The following is a 25828-nucleotide window of genomic DNA, read 5'->3' as shown; positions in this document are numbered from 1 at the left end:
TTAATTAAGGCTTCAAAAATTATTGTATAAGATATATTAACATACAGCATGTATGTCTTTACTTTGAAGACCTTGGGGGAAGAAGCTTCTTGGGTGGTATAAGTTGTCTGGAACAGTTAGGGGTTGTTGCTTGTAGGGTTTTGTTGTTAGTTTGTCCTCTACCCCATTTCCTTATGAACAGGCTGCCTGAAAACCCATGTTTCATAGAATCATAGAATGGTTAGCGACGGAAAGCACCTTACAATCATCTAGTCCCAACCACCCTGTCACAGGCAGGGACACTTCCCACTAGACCAGGCTGCTCAAAGATCCATCCAGCCTGACCTTGAATACTTCCAGAGAGAAGCTTTCACGAGTTCCTTGGGCAGCATGTTCCAGTGCCTCAACACTCTCACAGTAAAAAGCTTCTTCCTGCTATTTATTCATTGCAAGACATAATTTCAATGCTACATCTGGTTCTTCCATTCTTCCATGCAGCAAGGTCTTAGAAATGGTTTTTACACTCTTCTTAAAGCAGTAAAATTTAATGGTTATTTCCCCCTCCACCAATTTTGCTTTGTAGTGTTTCTTGCAAATATTATATCCTCATAATGTTTGCTTATATGTTTCTTCCAAAGTTTCACATTAGTTTTACTCTTCCTCTTACAAAGTTTTACAGGTTTATAAAAGGAAAGTTCTTAACACCCTATGTACTGAAACTGTATTTCAGATATTAATTTTAGTTTTCAACATTGGAGGCAACACTTCTGAATTTTACCTGTGGCAATTTTCTTAACATACAATATAAATGATGGGTCAAGGGATTAATTTTAAAACTAAAAATTCAACTCAAATTTGGTTTTGTCTTACAGGGTTTTGATCCATCAGAACACATCTCTCTTCCACTTCAAGATGTGCTTACTATTTCAAAGAAATGTTATTTAAAAACATAATCTCCACTTTTGGAATCATTTTCTGTCTTGGGAGGAAAGGATTTAAAATCTTGAACTACAAATGATGAAGGTTCCTGCCCTTAATACTAATAAAATGGTTTTCCTTTGTCTTTCCTAAATTTGATTCCTGAACTTCTGCTCTTTGTGATCACAGGCTTGTTATAGTAGAGAAGAACTGCTGAAAGTGTTCACTAGAGCCTGCTCTCCCCAGGACTCAGGGAAACAAGTCTTGACAACTCTTGTCAGAAGATTTTCAGTATTTAGTAGCAATCCAAAATATCAAGAACTCCATCAAGCACTTGTTGCTACTACTGTTATTGTATACCGCTGTTTTGGCATGCCCAAAATTCTCTGCTGCCTGATTAGTTTTGGATGAGACTCCACATGATGCATTTATATACACACTGTATACATTAACATACAATGTTGCTAAGCCCACCATTTTAGTTTACATGTACATTGAACATGTATATTCAATTTCATGAATTCAGATGAAACTTTGCCATCAATCAGATATTACCTGATCTACCCTACCAAACCCCTATAAAAAAAAAAAAAATAGCATTAAGGTGGCCATATATACTGTGGAAAAAAGAAGAAAAAGTGTCCTCTGCATTCTATACATCTTTGGACAGCATAAGCAGATTTGACCATTACATGGTATTTTATATTTGTTAAAACTGTGCTGCTCTAGTCTACATTATGAGAAATTGCCTGAAATTTCATGACTCAATACTCATTAAAAATAAATATGTTAAAAAATATTATTGCTTATATTAAGCCTCTGAATTTTGCATTTCCTTTGTACAGGGTTTTTAAGTTTGTTCATGTTTAAAGTGTTGACATTGAGCAGCAGTTCTAATTTTCCACCATTTATGCCACGAATCTTGCCGTAATTCCATTTTGGATATAATCTTTGAGTACTTATAGTATTACAGGTGTTGAGCCTGTGGAAACATTAATATCATAGGAAGTTTAAAGTCAATCACTGAAAAAGTAATAATTGTGTTGTTCACAGGAATGAACTACTGAGTAAGACATCTGCCCAGCAGTCACAGGCTCCAAACCACTGCTTGATTACAATGGCATGGTCTGATGCAGAGATTGTTTCCACTGTGGTATTTACACATACAGCTACCTTAAAATAAATAAATAATTAAAAAAAAAAAAACCACAAACAAACAAAAAAACAATTCCCGTTCCAGATCTAACTTTTAGGATAATATTGTTCTCCTAATGCCCAGGAACTTGAAATTTAATAAAATAAAAGCCTGATAAGAGGCTACAAGTTTGTCTTAATTAATATGGAGTTTTCCTATTTCCATTACTACAGCGAGGCAACTCAGTATTTGTATTATACCTTCACACATTAACTAAGGCTAATATATGCTCATTTATGTTAACAATTGCCATTGCAAGCCTATTCTGGGAAGTTATGTTTATTGCTCTGAGAAAGAGCTTCAAGTACTACTTCTATAAATCCAGCTGTGGAGTTCAAAATTTAAAAAAAAAAAAAAGGTGTCCATCTAAGCCAGCTCTGTGCTCAAGTTCACAATCAAACAGGCCTTTTACAGCACTGCTGTACCAAGTCTTTATTTTGTTAGCATGAAATACTTTGTCCTATTAATTAACTTTTCTCTCATTAATCTCTTAAAAGGCTTTACAGATAATACTGACCATAATGGACATTACCTGAGAGTACAAGAGAGACATACTAGGCACGGACATCAAGGAAAAGAAAGCTTGTAAGGACATTTTGTGCTTCTGTAGATCTGTGCTCTGCTGATCACTGTTTCATGCATCTCAAATCCTTTCCCTTCCACAGCAAATACATTAGACCTGAATTCTATATCTTCCTTAGTTCAAAGAGATTTCATCTTCCACCTTTCCAATTTAATAACAAAGCTGGAATAGGACAATTCTCCACTCACTCCAGGACACTTAAGAAGACAGAAAGCAAGAATAAACCTTATAATAGAGTCCACTGATAAAGGCAGCATTAAACCCTACTACCAGGACCACTTGTAACTTTATCCAGTGACATTTTAATGTTGAAAAAACAGTCCTCTGAGAGGGACACTCCAAGGAAGACTGCCTTTTCATGGAAGCTTCCCTAGCAAGGTAATAACATTATTCAGATAAGTAGCTCCCTCAAGCAAGTTTAGAGAGCTTTCTAATCATCCTGAACTATGTAATTTAAGAAGTTTAATACACGTGGGTTATTTGCCCTGTACAGGCTTTGAAGCCAAAGGCCATTTGCTCTCTTTAGCTTTATTTCTTTCCCCATTACCATTTTATGGCATTTATTCAGCTAATAAAACAAAATATATAAATTCTCAGCCATCTCTGTTCTAATCCCTCAGAAATATGTTTAATCCTAAAATAATCCTATAACAGTTTTCCACTGTTTCATCCCATCAATCTGTTCTTCACTACTTAATTTTTCTCCAATCCTATTCCCCAGCATAGATGTTTGCTCTTTTGTGTACTACCACCAATCAGTAGCTTTTGAGTGATGGATATAGTAACACACAGGTATCTGTGTTTCAAAACTTGTCTCTCCAGCCTTGTAAGTTTACCTCCTTGACTTTGAGGACAAAAGAATCCCTTTGTCACAAAGTTTTATTTTAGGGAAATGCAAAATGGACTGCTTTCAGCAAATCCGAGTCACAGGGAAGACACACCTTTTTCCAAAAGGAATTTTGAGAAACGAGCGAGACGTACTACAGACGTAGACTGATTTTTGCCTTAAAACACTGACGATGGACTGTTGGATAAATATACTAGAATGAATGAACAAAGATGCAGTTATGAAATCATCATGTGGAAATTATGGAAGCCAACTGACTCCTACTTCCTGAACAAGTTTAATCACTGAGCGTACAGAAAAAAAGATATACATGAAAGAAACCTACTACCCAATAAACCAAAAACCCCGCCAAATAAACTGGGCAAAATGCAGCTTATACCATATACAAATGCATGTAACTTAACTGAGTGAAAGGTAAAACAGTTCTACAAATTATGAGTACATACATAGTAAGAGTGCTTCTTATCTATGCTAAACAAGATAAAGAACTTGTTATATTTAAGTACAAAACTTTCAGAGTTAAGTTTTATTAACTTGGAGTTTATTCCTAATATTTCCAAGACATAAAATCATCTTAAATGCATTTCTAACATTCTCAAGGTTTGGGGTTTGTGGGTTTAGGTTTTTTTGGTTGGTTGGTTGGGGGTTTTGTTTGTGCAGGTTTTTTGTTTAGACATCAATTAGTGACTGTCCTGGGTTCAGCAGTAGCAGTCATTTTTCCCCTTCTTGGTAGCTGGTGCAGTGCAATGTTTTGACTTTCAGCTCGGGAACAGAGCTGATAACAAGCGATGTTTTGGTTTGGCCAAGGACTTTGTGAGCCTCATGCTCTGCCAGGGAGGAGGAGGAGCCAGGAGGAAGCAGAGACAGGACACCTGACCCAAGGTAGCCAAAGAGGTATTCCATACCACAGCACGTCATGCCCAGGATGTAACTGGGAGTTAGCCGGAAGGGCTGGGAGACTGCAGGGTTGGAGGAGGTATCGGTCAGAGCTTGGTCGGGCTGGGGGGGCGAGTTATCGGTCGGCTGGTGGTGAGATGATGTATTCTCTTCCCTTGTTATTTCCTTTATCATTATTATCATTGGTGGTAGCAGTAGTGATCTGTGTTATACCTTAGTTACTAAACTGTTCTTATCTCAACCCGTGGGAGTTGCATTCTTTTCGATTCTCCTCTCCGTCCCTCCGGGAGCAGGGGGAGGGCAAGAAAGGGGGGGAAGTGAGCGAACGAATTACCTGACTGAGTTTAAACCACGACAGTTCTTTTTGGCGCCCAACGTGGGGCACGAAGGGTTGAGATAACGACAGATCTGACCGGATTAATAGTCACTCGTCACAATGCTGATTTATTGGCTCTCAGAGTTGTTCTTGTTGATCTCACAGCTTCAGAATGTTGTAACTTATGTAGAGCCGGTATTTGCTGTGATAGTGTTTATCAAGTATGGGGCCTGGGCTAAGGTTCTTGTCTCTCTGTGCTTTATGGCAATGGCTTGTAATACGGGCGGGCTCCAGCAGCAGGGCGGGACGGACGTGGCCGTGGACTTGTACCTGGCCGTCCGGCTGCTCTTCACCGTCCTGGCCCTCACCCTACTCTCCATCTTCGTGAGGCTGCGGGGAGCCGAGGGGGAGCGGCCCCGGGAGCCGGCGGCTGCTGAAGTGGCCCGGGAGAGCGGCCCCGGGGACCAAGCGGCGGCGGGAGCGGGGCCGGAGGCCGCGAGGGGACGGCTGCCGGTGGAGGAGGTTGGGGCGGTCGAGGAGAGGAAGGAGGCGGCTGCCGAGCAGCGGGAGAAGGCGGCGGAGGAGCCGAGCCCCGCGGAAGAGCCGAGCCCCGCGGCCGAGCCGAGCCCCGCGGCCGAGCCCAGCCCCGCGACGGCCGAGAGCATTCCCAGGAAGCCGCCCGCCGAGCCCCAGGAGGATGCCGGAGACCACGCAGCATTTCCCAGCAAGGCAGAGGAGGAAGAGCTGGACTCAGGACAACAGAAGCTGGCGGTGGGAGAGCCGGCAAGCACAGCAGCTACACCAGCCCCAGTGACAAGTACAGCGGCATCAACTGAGAGTTCTGAAGGTTTTGAATGGCCTTTGGGTATCCTTGGGACCTGCCTGCTGATTGTGATGGGGATCAGCATGTTGGCACACACACAGACTGTGTTCTACCCACAACCATTTTGTCTGATCTCAAAAGTTAAGCAGAGTCAGGTTTGGGTCTTGTCTGCAGTTAGACAACAATATAGGGGGACCAAGAGGTTTTCCCCAAGGCTGGACAGTCATGAGTGGCAGGGTGTGTGGGACAGTATGGGCAAGTATCTAGTCCACTGGGCCCCTCCAGTGCTTTGGAAGCATTGGAGATGGAAGGCAGCTGTATGGAGTCCCCAGCAACAAGCTGCAGAAACTGCTGAAGGGGACAGTGAATTATTTTGAGCCTGGTGGGCCCATGGCACTTCAGGCCATCAGAGCAGAGATGCAACACAGAGATGGACTCATGATCCAGGGGTGGACTTAGCAATGGACACTATTGCCCTAGTTATTCACGAGTGTGAACACTGCACACAGTCTCTCCTGCTCTGGAAGACTGTTACAAGAGATGGAGCCTGACATCATGGACCAGATGGACTCAGCAGCTTTATAGGGGACTGGTCCATGCACTAAGATAAGAGTGCACTGATAAGAGTGATGGTATATTGAAAATGTGGGATATGAGCATGACGTGAATGGTATGGAATAAGGGGTGGATAATGTCCTGGGTTCAGCAGTAGCAGTCATTTTTCCCCTTCTTGGTAGCTGGTGCAGTGCAATGTTTTGACTTTCAGCTCGGGAACAGAGCTGATAACAAGCGATGTTTTGGTTTGGCCAAGGACTTTGTGAGCCTCATGCTCTGCCAGGGAGGAGGGGGAGCCAGGAGGAAGCAGAGACAGGACACCTGACCCAAGGTAGCCAAAGAGGTATTCCATACCACAGCACGTCATGCCCAGGATGTAACTGGGAGTTAGCCGGAAGGGCTGGGAGACTGCAGGGTTGGAGGAGGTATCGGTCAGAGCTTGGTCGGGCTGGGGGGGCGAGTTATCGGTCGGCTGGTGGTGAGATGATGTATTCTCTTCCCTTGTTATTTCCTTTATCATTATTATCATTGGTGGTAGCAGTAGTGATTTGTGTTATACCTTAGTTACTAAACTGTTCTTATCTCAACCCGTGGGAGTTGCATTCTTTTCGATTCTCCTCTCCGTCCCTCCGGGAGCAGGGGGAGGGCAAGAAAGGGGGGGAAGTGAGCGAACGAATTACCTGACTGAGTTTAAACCACGACAGTGACCTATACCATTTATTTGAATATTTTAACCAACGGTTTGGACCAGGAGAGGAACCAGTCCCTGACTCAAGTCAAGCAGATTTTATTATTATTAAAAATATTTAATTAAAGATACTTCTGTTAATTTTGCTTTGAATACTATTGCATAACATGCTGACATCTATAAAAATCCACTGAAAATACAAAGCTATGGAGAGTGCTATAATGATGAACTCAAGATTTCAGGACTTTTGCCATTGCCTAGTAGGACAGGAATCTAAAATAAAACATGGCAGTGCCTGTCTTTCCTTTAACTATGGCTCAGCAGATTCCACTTGGAGCAGTAACTATTGCTATAAACATCTTTGAATTAGTTACCTTAGAGGCTTTACTAGAGGCGTATGGAATACACTGGGTACCACCATCTTCTTTCGTTACCCTTCCCAGTTCTCAAAAAAACCCTATATTAATGTTAGTAGACTATCATCCTTTTACAGTTCAAACAACAGTGTAAGGCAAATGAAATTTTTCCACCTTTTTTTTTTTCCAGAATAAGATATTATAAACAATGACTGGAAAACCCTGGTGACAGCACACATACAACAGGATCTCTCATAATAAAACATTCCTGCTGCCAAATTTACACACCTATTAATCGTTTGATTTTCTCACCTCAGTGAAATCTAAGCAGGAAAAAAAATTAGGAAGGAGATAAATCTATTTACTAAAATATCTTTTCTGTCACCTATGCTTCTAACTACAAAGATATTCCCCTAAACTTCATTTAAAATCTATTCAGAAGAAAAAGATATATGTCTAGTTACTGTAAGCCTACCAAACTTAACATAAGCTTATTGAAATGTTTTACGAACACGTAGACCTAAAGTGCAGGTATTATAACAACATTAAGTTATCTAATCTAGTAGCAAAACACCAGTAACATGACTCTGGCATTCATCAACTTAATGTCGCCAAGGACAAAAGGGAACATAACAGTAATGAACCAAAAACGCTCCCAGGTCATAGGATTCAAATTTATATCCCTTCCTAATCCATCCAATCCTACCTCAGTATGCTCACACAGGACATGTTTGTTTATTTAATTTTATATTGTTCAGTTAGGAAGATTAACAATGATACTCTCCAGAGCATCTAGGATCAAGACAACTTCAGCAAAGATGATCTGACAGACCAAAAGCATGCAGAAAAGCCACAAGAAGGAAAGGAGGACAAAGAGTTAATCACAAAAAAGGATAAAAGGAACAAGACAAAGAAAAAAATGTGGAGAAGGAAAGACAGGAAGAGGCAAACATAAATTCAAAACCAGCAAGACAAAACAAAGGAGGAAAGTTTATTCTTCTGATGATCACCTTTCTCTTCTTTTGCAACTTCACACTTTTTTTTTCCCAAGTTGTAACTAATCTATTTTATGCAGAAAAAGCTCTCAGAAATGCTGAATCACAAATCACAGAATGGTTAGGGTTGGAAAGGACCTTAAGATCATCTAGTTCCAATCCCCCTGCCATGAGCAGGGACACTCCACACTAGACAATGTCAGCCAAGGCTCTGTACAACCTGGCCATGAACACTGCCAGGGATGGAGCATTTGCCACTTCTTTGGGCAACCTGATTCAGTGCCTCACCACCCTCACAGTAAAGAACTTCTTCCTTGTATCTAACCTGAACTTCCCCTGTTTAAATCCACTGCCCCTTGTCCTATCACTACAGTCCCTCATCATCAACAGATGATGAGTTCCTTTCCGTCATCCTTGCAGGCCCCCTTCAGATACTGGAAGGCTGCTATGAGGTCTCCATGCAGCCTTCTCTTCTCCAGGCTGAACAGCCCCAACTTTCTCAGCCTATCTTCATTTGGGAGGTGCTCCAGCACCCTGATCGTCCTCGTGGCCCTTCTCTGGACTTGTTCCAACAGCTCCATGTCCTTCTTATGTTGAGGACACCAGAACTCCACACAGTACTGCAAGTGGGGTCTCACGAGAGCAGGGATCGCATTATTTGTGAGGGCATTATCACCTCCTTCGACCTGCTGGTCACACACCTTTTGATGCAGTCCAGGACACAGCTGGCTTTCTGGGCTGCAAGCATATACTGCCAGTCTATCATCAATGAAGACCTTAAAAAAAAAAATCTAAAATTATGATCTAATAATTTCCCAAGTTTCCAGAGACCTTAACTTTCTGATGATCTAAAAGGATAACTTCCTTTTCAGAATAAAGGTGTTCCATCACATACTCTCTACATGGGGGAGGGGGGGAGGGAAAAAAAACAAACTCAAAACCAACAAAACACAACAGAACAACAAAAAAACAAACAAAACAAAAAAAACACTACAAATTACTATTACAGCATTTGGAAATAAGAAACTGCAGTTGCAAGCAGAACCTTAACTTTTCCCAAATTTCTGTATTCATCATTACCTCGCAGCTGAACATTCCAAATGTTCTAAAAGTCTGATTATTGTAAGTATTTAAATACAGTAATATGTTAATAAAATAATTTGATTTAAGCAAAGAAAAAGGGACAAAAGGATGATCGTAAACAGATTCACTTAAAAACCTGGGGAACAGACTAGGTGAGAGGGAGCTACACTCCAGTCCCAGTGTAGTTACATGCCAAATAAATGGAAGAGTAAACCACCCGTTAGCTTTTTGACTGAACTCCTTGTGGAGATCAGGCTTACTAGGTATAGCTTGCCTTCTTTCAGGAAAAAAAACAATGAAAAGGAAAGTTGGTTGATTCACTGTAAAACATCAGAAAGTCCAAAGGAAAAAAAAAACCAAAACAAAACCAGAAAACAAGACTACAGCTCTTTGTCAAAGGATGGTAAAGGAAACATTTTAGACTTTTCCCTTGCTTTTCAAGCTGGGCTTTTCCTTTCTTGTGTTACATCCCGTTTCAAAATTAGAAAAAGCAAAACATTTGAATACCTGTTGTAAAAACGCTGCTCTAGAACATTTTGACCCAAGGATTCTGTTCTTGAAAAAAGAAATTGGAAGACCTGCAGTGTAAGAAGTCCTTACTGCCAGGCGGCAGTAAGTGCAATGTGAAGTAAACAGTATCTTATTAAAAGATCTAAGACATTTCACCTCAAATAAAAATAAACTCTAATGTCTATGAGGACAAGCTGAACAGTATGGTTTTTCTTTAAGCAGTTATACCATGCTTTATTAGTGTATCGTATGTTTTAAATACCACTGTACAGATAAACATAAACTATAAAACCATAATTTACTGAATAATAACTATTTAGCAGGTAACATGCTTCCCTAACAAATACAATTAACAGTAAACATATGTCATTTTTACTTGATGCCTAGGATGATCCAAGCTGAGCTGTTCCACGCCTTCTGCAGTTCCAGCCTGATATGTTGTTCATTCTCTTCCAAGAGAAATTCTCTTAAAACATAATTTTTTAAGCTTGGATGTTCTCTGATTAGGCATGTAAGATAACTGGCCACATTTATGCTCAAGTTTCTCCCAGAGCAATGACTTGGTTTTTTTTTTTTAATTTTTTTTAACATCATCTGCACTTACAAAAATAAAGCTTATCTCAGACTGTGCATTAAAAAAAAAAATGACAGAGAATAAATTACTTACTAGCTTTCAATATGTATGAGATCATGGCTTCAAGATAAGTCATACAATAAAGACCCAGTCTCCTGAAGTAGTGACGCACAACCGTCTGCACCAATAAGAAATATGCCAGACTCTTACCAGAGTATCTCAAGTTTAGTGTCACTCACATATAGCAAACCAGGGAAAGCATTCATATAAATCACACTAAAACAATCTATGATTTACACCCCTTTTCTATGTCTTCTAACTTTTAAATCGGGGGGGGGGGGGGGGGGGGGAACAAAAGAAAAAAAAGCCAAGATAAGTATATAAATAAAATGCTTAGATAGGATAACTTTGGACAACAAAGGAGGATAACTTTAGACAACAAAGTAAAGGTTGAAATTTTTGAAGTTGCCTTCAGGAAACAGATCACCCAAATCAAAATCTTAAGGCTATTAGGAAATCTCTTTAATGATTTTACTTACATTTAATGTTACTTTTAAGACTGTGCAAACTATTTGCTTTCGTCCTATGAAAACACCGATAAAATTTTAGTAGAAATTTTCTTTGTTAAAAAGAAAACCAAGCGCTTCAGTAGATAACATAGTCCAATAAACCAAATATTCATATTTTTTGACAATAAGGTATAACTTGCCTTTTTTTTCCTCCCAAGTAAAATATTTCAATTTAATTCTGCAAGCATCCAAATGTTTCAAAAGGAACACTGCAATGTTTTGTTTCAAAAGAATTTGTTGGTTTGTGTGCCTACAAATGGCGCTATTATGTAAAGATACTCTGATTAGCTTGAATCAGGCACTGGAGGAATTCTAGAGCTCCTGAAATAAACTGAAAATAGACTCCAGCTGTGCTGCTGCACCAGCTAACTGCTCATTTCTAGCTTAGCAGTCTTTACACTACATTGTGAAGTACAGCACAAGCATATTAATGCTCTGGGAAATTCCCAAGCATCAGTCTTTTATCTGCGTAAGAAGATCCAAGTCAGCATCCACGACCTGTCCACAGAGCCTCTTCTGGTTCTGTGCGGGTTCCCAGGTTTACTCACGAGCATCCATTCCCTTGCCAAACGTAAGGATGGCCTTAAGCAGAAGTGGAAAGCTGTTTCTATGGGGACTGGATACGGCACTGCTGCAAGAGGACGGTGGATACATGGCGGGAGGACATGAATTCTAGCAGGGAAGGGGTGGAAATGGGGACATTCATCTAAAATAGGTAGAAGGGGTAGCTGCTACCTCCTGCCAAGGACACATATAATAAGGAGGAGGACAGTGTGCAGGCAGCCAGAGCTTCTCAACAGCTCAACAAAGCAACATGGCTGCCCATGCTGGACATGCTGTGTACAGAAAATACACCATTTTCCTGGTATCAGAATTCAAGTCATTCCCTGGAAACCTTCCCACAAATGCAAAAATGTGCATCATCTGGAGTTAATTGTAACCACATAAAAGCTGAAAAATCAGAATGAAGGCTTCCCATTCAGCCTGCTGTGTACCCTGTGAAGGCACTGAGTACTTTACAAAGATGAAGAACTGACTTCCACTCAATTTTTAACAGAACAGCTATAATTCATGTTGTTTAAAAGCTTGCATGCGACTCAGTACTATTTGAATACAGAACAAAAACTACACTTTTTAAGTATTATTTCCTACCTTTCTGAGAACACATGAATTAATCCCTCCGCCAGAGGGATTGATATATGTCATGCATACTACCTTGCTTCCCATTAAGCTCTGTTTCCTCTTTGCCTTTATTTTTATTGTATTTTATCTAAAATGTCTTCAATCTTCTTAATTTCTACTGCTTTTCTCACCTGTGCCTCCCAACCACTCATCTTTCATTCCTGATGGCTACATACTTGCAACCTTCTCATTAAAAAAAAAAAAAAAAGCTTACAAATACTAGACCTTATCTGCCTCTTTGTTCACTCCCTCCATGTTTGTACTTGATCTCCACCATTTTTTAAGGTAAAAGATTAATGTATTAAAAAAACACCCACAAAAAAGCCCACAAACTATTGTGTTCTTCCTATGGATAAAAATAGAGAAAGCATGATAAAATTAAATGGGATGTTTTCTTCAAAAGAAATACTGATAGTTAAATTCATAGAGAACAGTGGTGTGTACCCTGTGCAAATTAATGTCGCCAAAATGTAATTTTTATGAGTCAGAAAGATTTAAGATAATTTTCTCATTTTTTCAAATCTCCAAAAGCAGAACTGGGGACATGCTTAGAAATTTTTAGATGCTATTTGCATTTCCAGACCTGCAAATGGAATCAGAGCAGAACATTTTTCATTCCCCTAAAATGATCATTAGAATTAATAGGTCAAAAAAATTACAGCATAAAATTTCAAAATGCAATTGGATGCCAATGAAAAAAGTAGTCTGAAAAACCTCAGCTCCAATAGCAAGCTCTAAAGCTACATACTGATGGTCATTTAGCAAGGGCTGCGAGTACCCCCTATTACAAAGATCCATTGATCACTGAAGTTACGCAGCATAAGCTACTAGACCTTTTACCTAAAGACTAATCATGTATAGTGGGGGAAGAAAAACAAACAATGTTACGTATGTGAAGAAAACAATTTTTTTCAGAATTATTATGTAAGAGTATTACTTACAGTAAATTGAAAGACAGTATCAGTAAAAGCGGGAAGCGCTCCCGGTGAAGAGCTGTTTCATGAAAATTCAGACAAGACTGGTATCCTGCGTAATTATTAACACTAAAAACTGGTTAAGGAAAGTAATGCATATTGAAAATAATAAAAAAAAACTGACATGAAAAAGGATTTTGTTCACCTTTTGTGAAAGGGATGAAAATGTTTCCCATTTCTTCCATTAGTTTCATTTTTACACTACAATTATTGCTTTATAAGAATTAAACAGGTGGGAGAAATGGGAAGCATTTTTATCTCTTTCACAAAAGGAGAAAGAAAATGAGGTAGAATCCACTCCTCAAAACAGAATAGGGCATTGAGACAGTGCCTATGAAAAGACTGAGTAGATAAACACAGACATTTAGTAAAAACAATGCAGAAATCAAATCCCCAGAGATGCTTCACTATCTGTAAAACAAAGCAGATGATCAACTCTTCTAAGCTAAAGCTACTTGAAAACTCTGGGTGCATGTTTCTTCCTTATTACCACTCTTTACTTTTACAAGTTAAAGGTATAGCTATGTGGTCTGTAAGAAACTTGGCCTAAAAACACTAGAATGCTATTACAGACAAGGTCATAGTGATACATTAGCAGTTTGAGTAAGAGAAGCATATATAAAAACTCCTCTGCTGCTATACATAGGACTAATCACGATAAAAACCCTAACAGCTTGCCTTAATCCCCACCTCAGAACAGTACACTTGCTACTCTTTGGCACTGCAATTTGTGTAGCAGTCAGCAGCAAGTGAACACAATTTCTCCATCACTGGCAGCATGAACAGCAAACCCATATGAATAGAACCTTGTGTATCCCTAGTTGTACTACATGACTCCTGAGGAGGAAAACCAGAACATGACAAATTCTACATTGGACAGAACAACTTTCTGTACCTATAACATTTAAGGTGAGCGTTCCAATTGAATAAAATGACACAATAACATCTTACAGGATAAAATTTGAAGTACACATTAACTGGCAAGTTTAACATGTCAAAAAAAATGCAGTGACATGATATGTTCCCTATTATTAACCCAGGTTATTTAGAGCAGTTTGTTCAGCTTTATTCACTCGTAGCAACACAACACTGAATGAGGTCTGACTCAGTTTCAAGCTGAAGGCTTTCTGTAATGCAGAGACCATACTGCTAGCTTCCACTAAAATAATTCAATGGAGACGTGATTATAACCCATCATGCATAATTATGCAAAATGTGGTATTGCTTTTTATGTCTAGATAGACCCTGAATAAAGATTAACATATTTGTGCCTGGAAGCCTTACAAAACTTTTCAGATGCATGCCTCCCGGGGACAGGATGCTAAACTGTTGAAATGACTGGATTAGTTTGGGGGGGTTGTTTTGGTTTTGTTAGGGTATGGGAGGGAACAGGGTGTTGTTAGCCAAAGATGCTACACAGGTTTTGTGGCTAGATACCAAAATGGGGATGGAAAAAAAAAGGAGGGGAAAAAAAAAAAAGAAACTCCAGCTCTTATAGAAGCTATTAATGGTAGGAAACCCATGAAACCTAAGGTATATTTATTCAGTTTATTTTCTTAAAATGTGAGACTGTGTAACTTTAAGCTCCAATGCGTACACAGAACTGAAAGTATTTACCTTAAAAGTCTGTCTTGGAGAGTTTGTAATTTGAAGAGCCCAGTAGTACTCCTATGTAGCCAGCCATTACACCTCTACAAGGAAGTGCTACTTTGGGACTTGCTTCTTGAAACCTAACCCAGGAAAACTTCAGTGCATGCTTTAATTTTAAACACCTAGATACACTGGGAAATACTTCAGAATGTGCTTTTGTACCATTTGGGACAACTTAATTATATTTTGTCATTCTTCCTGTGGATCTCAAAACTCCCAGAATCCTCTTAAAGCACCAATAATTTAAAATTACATCACATTGTCATATACGGTTTGCAGATGTCATGGCCCTCTTTGGAGCTGTCACATTAGACCATAGATGAAATAATGAGCTGCAAGACAACATGCAAAATTCATTTTGTCTGAAGCAAAATATAAAAATATGGATCTATGCTTAAAGGAATGTGAAATAGATCAGTATTCCTTTAACTATTAGCTAATTCCTAATTACCTAACATCTTATCTGCAAAATAATTCTGACTTCATGATAATTTCTGATTTATTCTAGAATAAGAGCACTCCAAAGGGAGTGCAAGTTGCTTATTTTAAATTCCAGTTTGAGTGCTTCTTTAGACTCACCCTCAGCCAAAATTAGCTAAGTAACTAGTCAAAAATAATAGTACTTGTGGACATTTTCACACATTCAAATAATAAGTAATTTATAGAAAAACTTCTACAGGACTCTCTACAGAAGGTAAAATATTAATTTAAATCACAGTTACAAGGTAAAATTTGTTTAGCCACTAAGGTTCTAAAAGAATTCTTTTCCTTCCGCCCCAGGTCATTCCTCCCTATCTCCCTTTTTTGTTTGTTTGTTTGCTTGGGTTGAGGTGTTTTGGGTTTGGGTTGTTTTTCTTCTTTTTTTTTTTTAACGACCAAACACCTGAGTGTCACATAAGAATTTCAAAAAAATCGGTCTTTAGGTACTGAGCTTTGTCTTGGCTCCTCTCTGCTGTTCTGATTCCTAATCTCTTTCTGAGATTTGTTTTTCTCTCTGTTTCCTTAAATCATTTAATGCATTATCTATGAGTTGCAAAAATAGCACAGATTCATGAATTTTGGTCTATCAAAAGTTAAGACTCCAAATTTATTTGAAGACACTCGTTTTGTTTTCCCATGGCTTAATTTTCAATTCCCCCTCTTTTTCATCACAGGAATTCCTATCTCATGCTGCTAAAATGGTAGTTACCAGCTATCTGTAAACTTAGCTGAAACTTGAGCAGTGTACTTACCTTGCCACTCACTCTTCTTCTTTGCATCTCTTCAATCTGCTTTATCTCTAGTATCACTTGAATAATATCTCAAACTCTTAGAGCCTATCCAGAACTGAAATGCCTCTATTCAATACAGCACTTGGACACGTATGTAGTCTATAAACTGTTTTCCTGTCCTCCTCTCATAACGGTCTACAATTTTCACTTCCATTTATTTCAACCTCTACAATACATAGGCTCTTATACTGTACACAGTCTAGGATTTCTACCAAAGCAGTGATGTCAACAATGCCTGACAGGGTCTGCAATTAATCTATTCTAATACAGGTAAAGATGCTAGATTCTGTCCATCTTTGTAGTGAATCTCAAAAATAAACAATGTATTAAAAGCAGAAACAGGCCTCTACTGAAAATCAAACAAACAAAAAAAAAAACAACACCCAAACCAACATACAAACACATAAAAAAAACCACCCAAACAAATTAAACCAAAACCTGTAACAAACAAGCAACAGTTCAAAAAGCATTTTAAAGCTATTTGGTATGCCTTCATGAATGCAAACATCATCTGCTAGGTCAGTTAATTCTGGGAAATACATTCATCAAAACAAATCCATTATCACTAGCTATCATTTCTGCTACAATTAATTTGAGTGTCTCAATATTGCAAAATATTTATAACCTTTTATGTTGAAAATAAAACCAAGAATTTACATATTCAGAAACTACGCAAGAATTATATTGGAATCACAAGTTCTCAATATTCCATACTTGCTTTAATAAAATTATAAACCACACAAAACTAAGAGTTCTAAAACCAAATCACCTATCAGTACTGTCCTCAAAAAGCCATAACATTTTGCAATACAGCCAACAAAACTATGCAGTGACACTCCATAACACCCACTAAAAATCCTCCAAAGCCACACAAAAAGCAATATATTTTTAGTGCTTGAAAAAAGAATGAAAACATACATAACTATAAGCACATTTAACATTTTTGCTTCTTTTAACTGGCAGAAAACAACAAAGAGGAATGCAACCCAAGGCCCTTCGACCCCAACAAATGGCACAGAGAGAGGCCTTCTGACACTACCAGGCAGCACTAAGCCCACTCTCAAAGAGGCTTCTGATTTTTGATTTGAACCATCAAGAGCAACCTATCTCCTGTTCGCAAGAGCAACAAGGAAAGTAGCTTTGGCTCGCCTTTCTTCAAAAATCCAGGAGGGGCAGAACAGCATAAGCACTAACACTAATAATAACACATTTTTTCTTTTTCAGTGGATGAGTTGAATGAGCAGCTTTCCCCTTCTCTCTTCAGTCATACAAAGCATTACTGGGCTGAGGGGACCTACCACAAGCTACCGGTTCTTTCATTTTCAATCCCATAAAAACAAAGCAGGATCATTCTCTCTCTCAGAGCTTTTCTTTTTTCCCCAGTTGGTCTGATGAGTCATGGATCGTCATTACTTGAATTACACTTTCAAGCTCTTCACAAGGACTAAAAATACATTCTTTTAATGAGAGCTGAGATTCTGACATAGTCACATGGTCCTCACAATTAATCCATTCTCCCTTCATTTTGTTTCTTCAAGGCTTGGTGAACTGTAATTCTGTTTGTGACATCCAGCTCATTTCCACAGCAACTAATTGAATTATTCCCCAAATCTTTATAATAGAGAATACGCAATAGGAAGGGATGAACTCATAAGAAACAAGAGCTTCTCACTGTTTACATGCAAATGTCCATAGAAACAACCAAATACAAAAGAAATACTAAGATACATAGAAACACAGTAAGTATAGAAAAGGTGTAATCAATGTTTATACATTTTACAGTATTTTACACATTCAGTAATTTTATGACCGTATGTCTGATCTGTAATAACTTCAAAATGTGCTCAATGCCAGTAACAGCTGGTGCTCCAACACTGTTAACAACTGGCAGTGTTCATCTGTGCAGACTTAATCCTAGAAAGTGATCTTTATTTTTGACAGAGGAAACAGAAACCAAGGTGAGATGACACCATTTGCCTTTCAGGATTCTAAGACAGGAAGTACTGCAGCCAGCCACCACATACCATGGATCCCACAGACAAAGAAACTTGAGATCTGGGGTTTCTATTTTGGACTTTGAAAGAACTCTTCAGATTTGCTTCTTGCAATGAAGTCCTTGAAAATTTAAACACACAGTTACTGGCTTTTCCCTAAAGGCTTAAACACAATCTTTAAGGTCCCTTCAAACCCAAACCATTCTACAATTCTGGGAATTCCCTTGTATTGCAACAAAGGCCCAGCATCTGGGAGTCTGACTGTATAAGAACCATGGATCTATCTACATGTCAAAGAGTTAACACAAGTCCTGATAACTACTGGCAGCGCCAGAGCTCTGACTAACCTATATTCCCCAGATACCTAAACAGCCACTACACCCTCAGTAGAAGCACTGGAAATTTAGTGGCACAATCTAGAAAACCATGTGATTATCCTAAAAAAATAACACTATCCAGTATCAACACAACCAATTCAGTATCTGTATTGTATTGAACTATTCTGTTTCACTGCTCAATGAGACTGAGTAAACATTACAGTCTTCTCCAGGTGTTGTGACTGCCTTCTCTCCCCATTCTCCCAGATGAATCAGATGCGCAGGATGGTTGCAAGTACATTACCATCTTCTAAGTCAGGCCACCAAATGCTCCTGATGACAGGACAGTGTCCTATTCATCACACAGCAAGCATGGCCAGTGCCTCTCTATGCTTAAATGATGGGTTTATCATAAAACACTGTTAGAAGAGGCTGTTGTTATCTCTGAAGTCTGGGATCAGTGCAACTTGGTACTACCTAATAAGCTGCATCATTTTTTTCCTTCTCTAATTCTTCTAACATTTCTTCCATAAGAGAGCATTTTGCTGGTTATAATCCCTTTATATCATAACTCCTGAACAAGTCAGATATTTCTAGGAGCATCCTATGTTCAGCAGATAAGTAAGGATGCTCTAAACAGCAAAGTATGTCCCAGTTTTGCCACCTGATAGTCACAGATTAATATAAATTCACAATTTTCCTCTCAAAACATGTCTCCCTACAGCTGGCATAGTTTCTCCTAGTCAGAAGACAGGGGAGAATCCCTGAAATTAGCTAAGTCATGAACATAATACTGTAATAAGATACTCAAAAAGTCACTCAATGCGAGTTGACTTTGTGCCACTACTGCATACAATTCAGATAAAGTTCTAGGAAAGATATTAGTTCCTAAAAGATTGTTTTAAATTAGAATATGAAGTAGCTTGAGAGGGACTCAAAGGATTCAAACACATTTGCCTTTGTCAGCAAATAAAGTAATTCCTGAATAATTTGACAGACCCTTTAAAGGGAGTCAGCACTCTGCATTGTCCCTTTCCCTAAACAGCTCACTGTACCTTAAATAAATTGGACGCCCTTCTTCAGCATGGGCATGGAAACAGGAAATAAGTTCTGCATCCACCTGAGTATCCTACCAGACTGCTATGAGAAGGTTCCTCCTTACAGCTGTGGACAGAGTCAATATGACACTGCTTACCCTAGACAGGTTAACTGAAGAACTAACTGGCTGCTGTTTGGGTAAAATCCCATCTGCTAGAGACTAAAGACTTACACCACAGCAGGAACAGTAAGCACTGTAAGTCATTAGCCCATCTCAGACATCCAGATTATGCTGCATGACTCTATATTCATCAGCTTTTCTCCTTCAGAGATGCTCAGCTTATCATACCTATCTGACATTCTCTTCAAGTCTTCACACAGAATTCCTGATGAGAGAAAGGAAAGAAATCCACTAATACTTCTGCAGCTGACATTGGTGCCCAGCTCTCCATCCCCCACAACAATTTCCTCTGTAAAACTCTCTTCAGAGGCCAAGTCCCAACTATGTCTGGTTAAACAAAAAGTAAACTCACATCTTTGCATCTTCTCTTGATTTCAGACTAACACAAGTCATAAAGATGGATCTAATATTTTCATTCGTGCAAACTGCATATAACCACTTTCCTTTGGACAGAGTTCAGTTTCTCTTACCAATAAAACTGATCAGAACCTAAACCTATCAGGTATAATATTTCTATCCCATTTTCTCTAAATTGTTACAACACAGGAATGTGCATGAGGATTTTAAACTCACAGTTCTTAAAAAAAATAAAATAAAAAAATATAGTGTTGTACCAATAAGCATAGTTCATAGTTCACCTCTTAGAAGAACTGAAGCAAGTGCCCCACCAAACCCTTGAGTGGAACACCAATTAGAGAGATTTTTAGTCCCCAGTCACAGGCTCAGAATTACGATTCAGACTCCATGAATCATCAACTGGCCACTTTTTCTGGCTCCTCCATTCCCAACAGGCCTTGAATGCAAACAGGGGATCTCTCACAAGACTCATCATCTTTCTCCACGAAGTTCTCCAAGTGCACAGGTATTGAACAGGCAGCACTGGCAGACTCAATCTTTCAGCCAGTTTGACAGGCTCTGACAAAACTTTATGAGAACTTAATTTCCTCCGTCTTTACCAACAGCACCAGAAACACCATACTCCTAATATCCAAAAATTGGGGTAAAACTATTCCCAATAATCATCAGCAATTTTTTCTCTCAAATTTCCAAACAGACAAAAATAGCTGGTTTTAGCAATCTGCATTCTTTGATGAGGCCCATTTCCTCATTAAAATTAGCACAATTCCATGTGGCACTAGAAGCCTGAGGGATTGTGTAATGTGGCCTATAGCTGCTGGTGACCAGCTGCCATATGTATGGAGCTCCCCACAGGTTATCATTCATACTCATTGTAAAAGAAAATCTTTTCCATCTGTGAGGGCCACAGAATCAAACCGACCCAAGAGTCTCTGACAACTTCATTCTGGACCAAAAGTTTTGCTGACCTTCCTGTTTCTCTTGAAAGACCGTGTTCACAAGTTCCTCCTTCATATCCTCCTACAAAACTCTTACACTAGTTCTTGTGGTAGCTATTGATGCTACATCAAAAGATGCTGCAGCTGCTGATGCTGTTCCTGTTCTCATAGCCATTTCAGTAGCTCTCCAACATCTATTTCTATCTTCAGCCTGTGACAGTCTGCCCAAGTTCTCCTCCACCAGCCTGGGAAAACAAATTACTGCCAAAAGTTTTGCAAAAAGTCTTTTCCAGGCTTTTTCCTCAGAGCACATTTTGTTGACAAACTCAAAAGGACAACACAAAACCAAGCTATTTCCCCAGAGTGCACATGCTGCCAGAGCTCAGAGGTCTTTTCCTTTGCCTCTCTCTGCCTACTAAGGGAAGGGCAGACCTTTCTTCTGTCTTTTAAAGCCTAGCTGAATCATGAAACTGTCTTGCTTTAACTGTTTCTAATCTCTTCAATATTTTCTCACTTGCTTTTGGAATAGGACCTTCTAAGCTCCCATTAACATGATCTGGACTACAACAACTTTATTTAATAAAATGATTAAGCATTCACTTAAAAAGCAGAACGATGCAGATAACTGGTACTATACAGTTTAGAAGAAACTGTCCCTGCCTGGAAAGTCCTGTGTGCACTTCACCCTATGCAGTAACATTTTTATGCAGAAACAGTTCTTCACCTTTCCATCTTTCTTTCCCACAGGCAGAGTCAATTATAAAATCTAAAATCTAATGGAGAAAAAAAAAAAACAAAAAACAAACTTCTTTTTCTGAGTGCATGTATCTCCAATGAATCTTCAGGATTTGGTGTGGGCTAATTATTTATTGTCATTATTGTTATTACTAATATTATATAATTAAAAAAAACAGTTATTTTGGTTGCTTCTTTTCACCTATTCTTCTGAGGCATTTTAAAACCACAGGAATATCTAATGCAATCTATTTTCTGCTACTGTCTCTCAAGAACAAGAGGAGAGGGGAGATTTATAATTTGACCACTAAGGACAACACAGAGGAACTGTCTTTGGAAATCATTGTTCTTCCAAAAACCACAGATGCACATATTAACTGAAAAGAGCCAAGTATTAGGAAATACGGTCTTTGAATTCACTTAAAAACACACATTTCTTATTATGGACACTCCTCGGATTAATTTACTGGATATTCAACTACTGTAAATTTCTGAGCATCGCTTAGAGAGAAGTATTTTGTGATTAGGAACAACAGAACTCATTTTCCTTTGCTGTTCAGTTACATCTGTGGAAATCAGGGAAACCTGGTATGTATTCAGGAAAGAAATTTTACATTCATGGTTTGCGTCCACTGTACAATACACTTGAATAAAGCAGAGAATAAGAAACATAAGTATCTGATGAAGATGACAGGCAGACAAGACACATGGCAGGAACTCCTCAATGGCATACCAAGGACAGCATCTGCATACAGAGCTAGGAGCAGGCCTTGTCTGTTTAACTGTGCAATAGTGACAGCCTACCATCAAGCTGACAGAAGATTAGGTAATTAATTAAAAGCAGAACCACAATGAACTGGAACAAACTGTGTTCCACTCAGGAAGTAGAAAGCACATGTCCCTGCCATGGCAGCAGAACCCACATGAGGAGTTTAATGGGCTTTATGTAGGGAAAGATACACTTATTTTGGTGACTAAAAAGGAGATTTAGGCTAAAATCAGACCTCTAAGCCCAGGACGGCTGTACCTATAATGTCCACACTCACCCAGCTACAGTTCTGCACATAAAATCTAACTCTGGAAGTACTTAAGCTTATTATCTCTGCAGCCTGTATCTCAATATGGTTTAAAAATTCCTTTACATGACCAAAATTAATTGATGCAGAAAAGAAGCAGCTCATATAGCTACCTCCTGACTTCTGTTACAGTCTCAAGAAGAGACACTTGATTTTCCTCTTAGAACCTGGGTGGACACATTCCTCTGCTATTCGCAGAAACCATAATCCTTGCAGATGTGACTGATTTCAGCCAAGTCAGGCAGCAACAGTCATCTTCATAAACCACATGGAAATGAGACAGTTAAGGGAAAGCTCAAACTGAGCTTAAACCTCAGAAGACTCAAACCCAATTTCTTCACTCCTACAAGTGTGCCCTGTCTGCTATGCAGTAGAACAGTCTGACTTACCGCCCCTTCCAATGCTGGATCAAAACTAAGGCTGTCAAACCAGAAAGGTGGTTTGTGCTTGTGCGGAGGGCAGTGGCTGGGGGTCACACAAGCAAAACACCATCTCACTTCTGTAGCCAGCTTTGGTGAAGGGAATTAAGCTTGAGAAGGGAGCTCTGTGAAGGTTTTTTCTGACCACCAAGCAAATATGCAAAACACATAAACACAAAACAGATGCATTTTAAAAAGAATATTTTCTGGGTGGATAGGCACACAACATGCAGAACATTGACTCCTCTCCTAAAATTAAACGGGCAAACTTTCTTAACCAAATTTACCGACACACCAAAGAGAAGCAGAAAGCAAAATATAGCCAGTGCTTAAAGATTCCTACTGGTTAGTGCAAGGCACCTCAGCACATGTGTTAAAGGTATCTGTTTTGCATCAATAATAGTAGATGCTGTGAATCATCAGCACTTAGTATTTGAGCACCACAGTGTGATACAGAGGTGTGTGAACTCTGAATTCTATCCCATGAGCTCATATCAGTCTAATATACACCTCTCTTTTTAAGTTTAAGAATTTCCTCTCTTTACTTTCTGTATTATTACTTTTTATTTCCACACCAAAATGTGTGCACAATAATAGACGAGAAAAAATTCTTTCTGTGCGTCTTACTGTTTGAAGTGCTTATCTTACTGTCAAATACCTGCTTGAATTGACTCAGTTTAAAAAGTAATCCCATATATATTTGTATAATGAACTTAGGAGAACAGTTCTTTTCATATTTTAGCCTGTTGTTGGGTTTGAGTGGCAAGGTTTTGGTAGTGGAGGGACTGCAGAAACAGCTTCTATGAGAAGATGCCAGTAGCTACCCGTGCCCAATAGAGCAAATGCCAGCCACCTGCAACACAGACCCACAACTAGCCAAGGCCAAGCCTACCAGCAACAGTGACAGCACCTCTGGATGCAACTGTAGCCAAAGAGTGATAATAGCTGAGAGAAACAGCTCTGCAGCCACCACGGTCAGTGAAGAAGTAAGGGGAAGAGGTGCTGCAGTTATCCCCCATGGTAAAGACCATGATGAGGGCTGTGCCCCTGCAGTCCATGGAGGCCCATGGTGGAACGGATAACCACCTTCAGCACATGGAGAGAGGGGGATGCCCTAAGGAAGCTGTGACCCCGTGGGAAGTTAAAACAATGTTGTAATTTAGGTAAGATTTATGAAGTGAAGTCTTCACATCAAGCTGAAACTCTAATAATCATTTTTTGATTATTCTGTTACATGACTACACTGAAATGCAGTTAAGTATATGCTGTGATGTTACAGGCAAAAAAATCCCAACAAGCAATCACCAGTCTTCATTTTACCTTATAAGCACATGTCTCCAATCTAAGTCCATCTGAGCCACTTCAATCTTAGCCGCTTTATCCACTTGTTGGTTGTTCTGGTGTTCCTCAGTGGCCCGACTCTTGGGTACATGGGCAACTACAGGGTATACCATCACCACCAGGTTCTGCACCCACGTGGCGATATCCTGCCACAGTGCAGCAACCCAGATGGGTTTACCTCTGCGTTGCCAGTTACTCTGCTTCCATTGCTGCAGCCACCCCCACAGGGCATTTGCCACCATCCACGAGTCAGTATAAAGTTCTGGCCACTTCTCTCGTTCAGCAAATGTCCAGGGCCAACTGGATGGCTTTCACCTCGGCAAACTGACTCACAGATGGTGGCAAAATCAACAACATTCATAAATCATATGATATTTTCTCAGTTTTAAAAAATATGTTTAGATTACTTACCAACATGAAAACTTCCTAAATGTTCTTGACCTTTTCCAGTTAAGTTATCAGGCTTCATAAACCATCTCCTAAAACTAACTTTTCATATACACTATCTCTTATACAGCACCCTCTAAGCACATACTTTTTGTTTCTGCTCTTTCACATGACAACTCCCTCACACTGTTTATAGTATTAGAAAAAACTTCATATTGAACACCCAGATGTGCTTCTGCTGGAATCTCCATATCCTCCCTGACTGAGAAAGCCCTCTTGAGTACAAACCCCAGTCTGGTGACCTACAAATTGTCAATGATGAGTTTTTTTTCCCTCAAAGAATGTATTTTTTGGATTAATAACCATATATATAAACCATAACTTAACCTCTTGCTTGACAGTAACATCTATATAATAATAATAATAAATGCATTCAGAGTATACTTAATTTTAAATTAGCCATAAACGTGCATATTTTAAAACTCACTTACATTCTGCATATTTCTGAAGCTGAGAGAACTCCCCAGGGCTCAGGTTAACCCACTTCTCCTGGCTCATCATGATGACAGTAAGGGTCTTCGCTAAATATCAGAAAAACATTCCCTTTGAACCAGGTGACATAAACTCCGTAAAGCTTCAGTTCTCCATGCTTGGAGGCTGGCAAGATGGCATCAGTCCATGTAGATGAAGATTTGATGCTATGAACTGCTCCCAGTGTGTTTCAGCTGCGAGTTACAGCACTGTCAAAAGAAAATCAAGTATTAGAAGTACAAATACCAGTTTTCCTATGGGAATGCCGCTTGTGTGCGGCATTGATAAAGTCATTGATTCTTTATGATCAAATTGTACCTGGACAACTTGTGTGGGGATGTTTCTAATTTAGTAACAAGCCCTGCAACAGTAAACACTATCTACCATTAAACTTAGTTGCCTACAATTTTAAAACTGGATTCATGTAACTGGTTTTGTATCCAATTATGTTGTCGTACAGCGCTGCTTGTCCTTCTCAGAAGTGTTCTGAAGCTTCTAACTCCCCACATCAAAAACAAAGTGGACTCTGGAATTTGGCAAGAAATTCAC

At 39.3% G+C, this 25828-nt stretch overlaps 1 protein-coding gene across 8 annotated transcripts in view; it reads right to left on the bottom strand.

The window, feature by feature from the left end:
• Nucleotides 1-25484, bottom strand: part of DGKB (diacylglycerol kinase beta) — a 331269-nt gene extending 305785 nt beyond the window's left edge. For all 8 annotated transcript variants that reach the window (XM_062605129.1, XM_062605131.1, XM_062605132.1 and 5 more), the window contains exon 1: nucleotides 25240-25484. In XM_062605129.1, the coding sequence (XP_062461113.1) occupies nucleotides 25240-25309 (70 nt within the window). In that variant the 5' untranslated portion in view covers nucleotides 25310-25484. The remainder of the gene's footprint in view (nucleotides 1-25239) is intronic.
• Nucleotides 25485-25828: the final 344 nt, after the last annotated feature.

This window comes from Pezoporus occidentalis, unplaced genomic scaffold (genome assembly GCF_034315485.1).
Source record: "Pezoporus occidentalis ecotype Australia unplaced genomic scaffold, CSIRO_AGI_Poc_V1 ctg9, whole genome shotgun sequence".
In the NCBI taxonomy this organism is placed as follows: domain Eukaryota; kingdom Metazoa; phylum Chordata; class Aves; order Psittaciformes; family Psittacidae; genus Pezoporus; species Pezoporus occidentalis.
The sequence above is the reverse complement of the archived record's forward strand: the minus strand, read 5'-3'. Positions and strand labels throughout refer to the sequence as shown.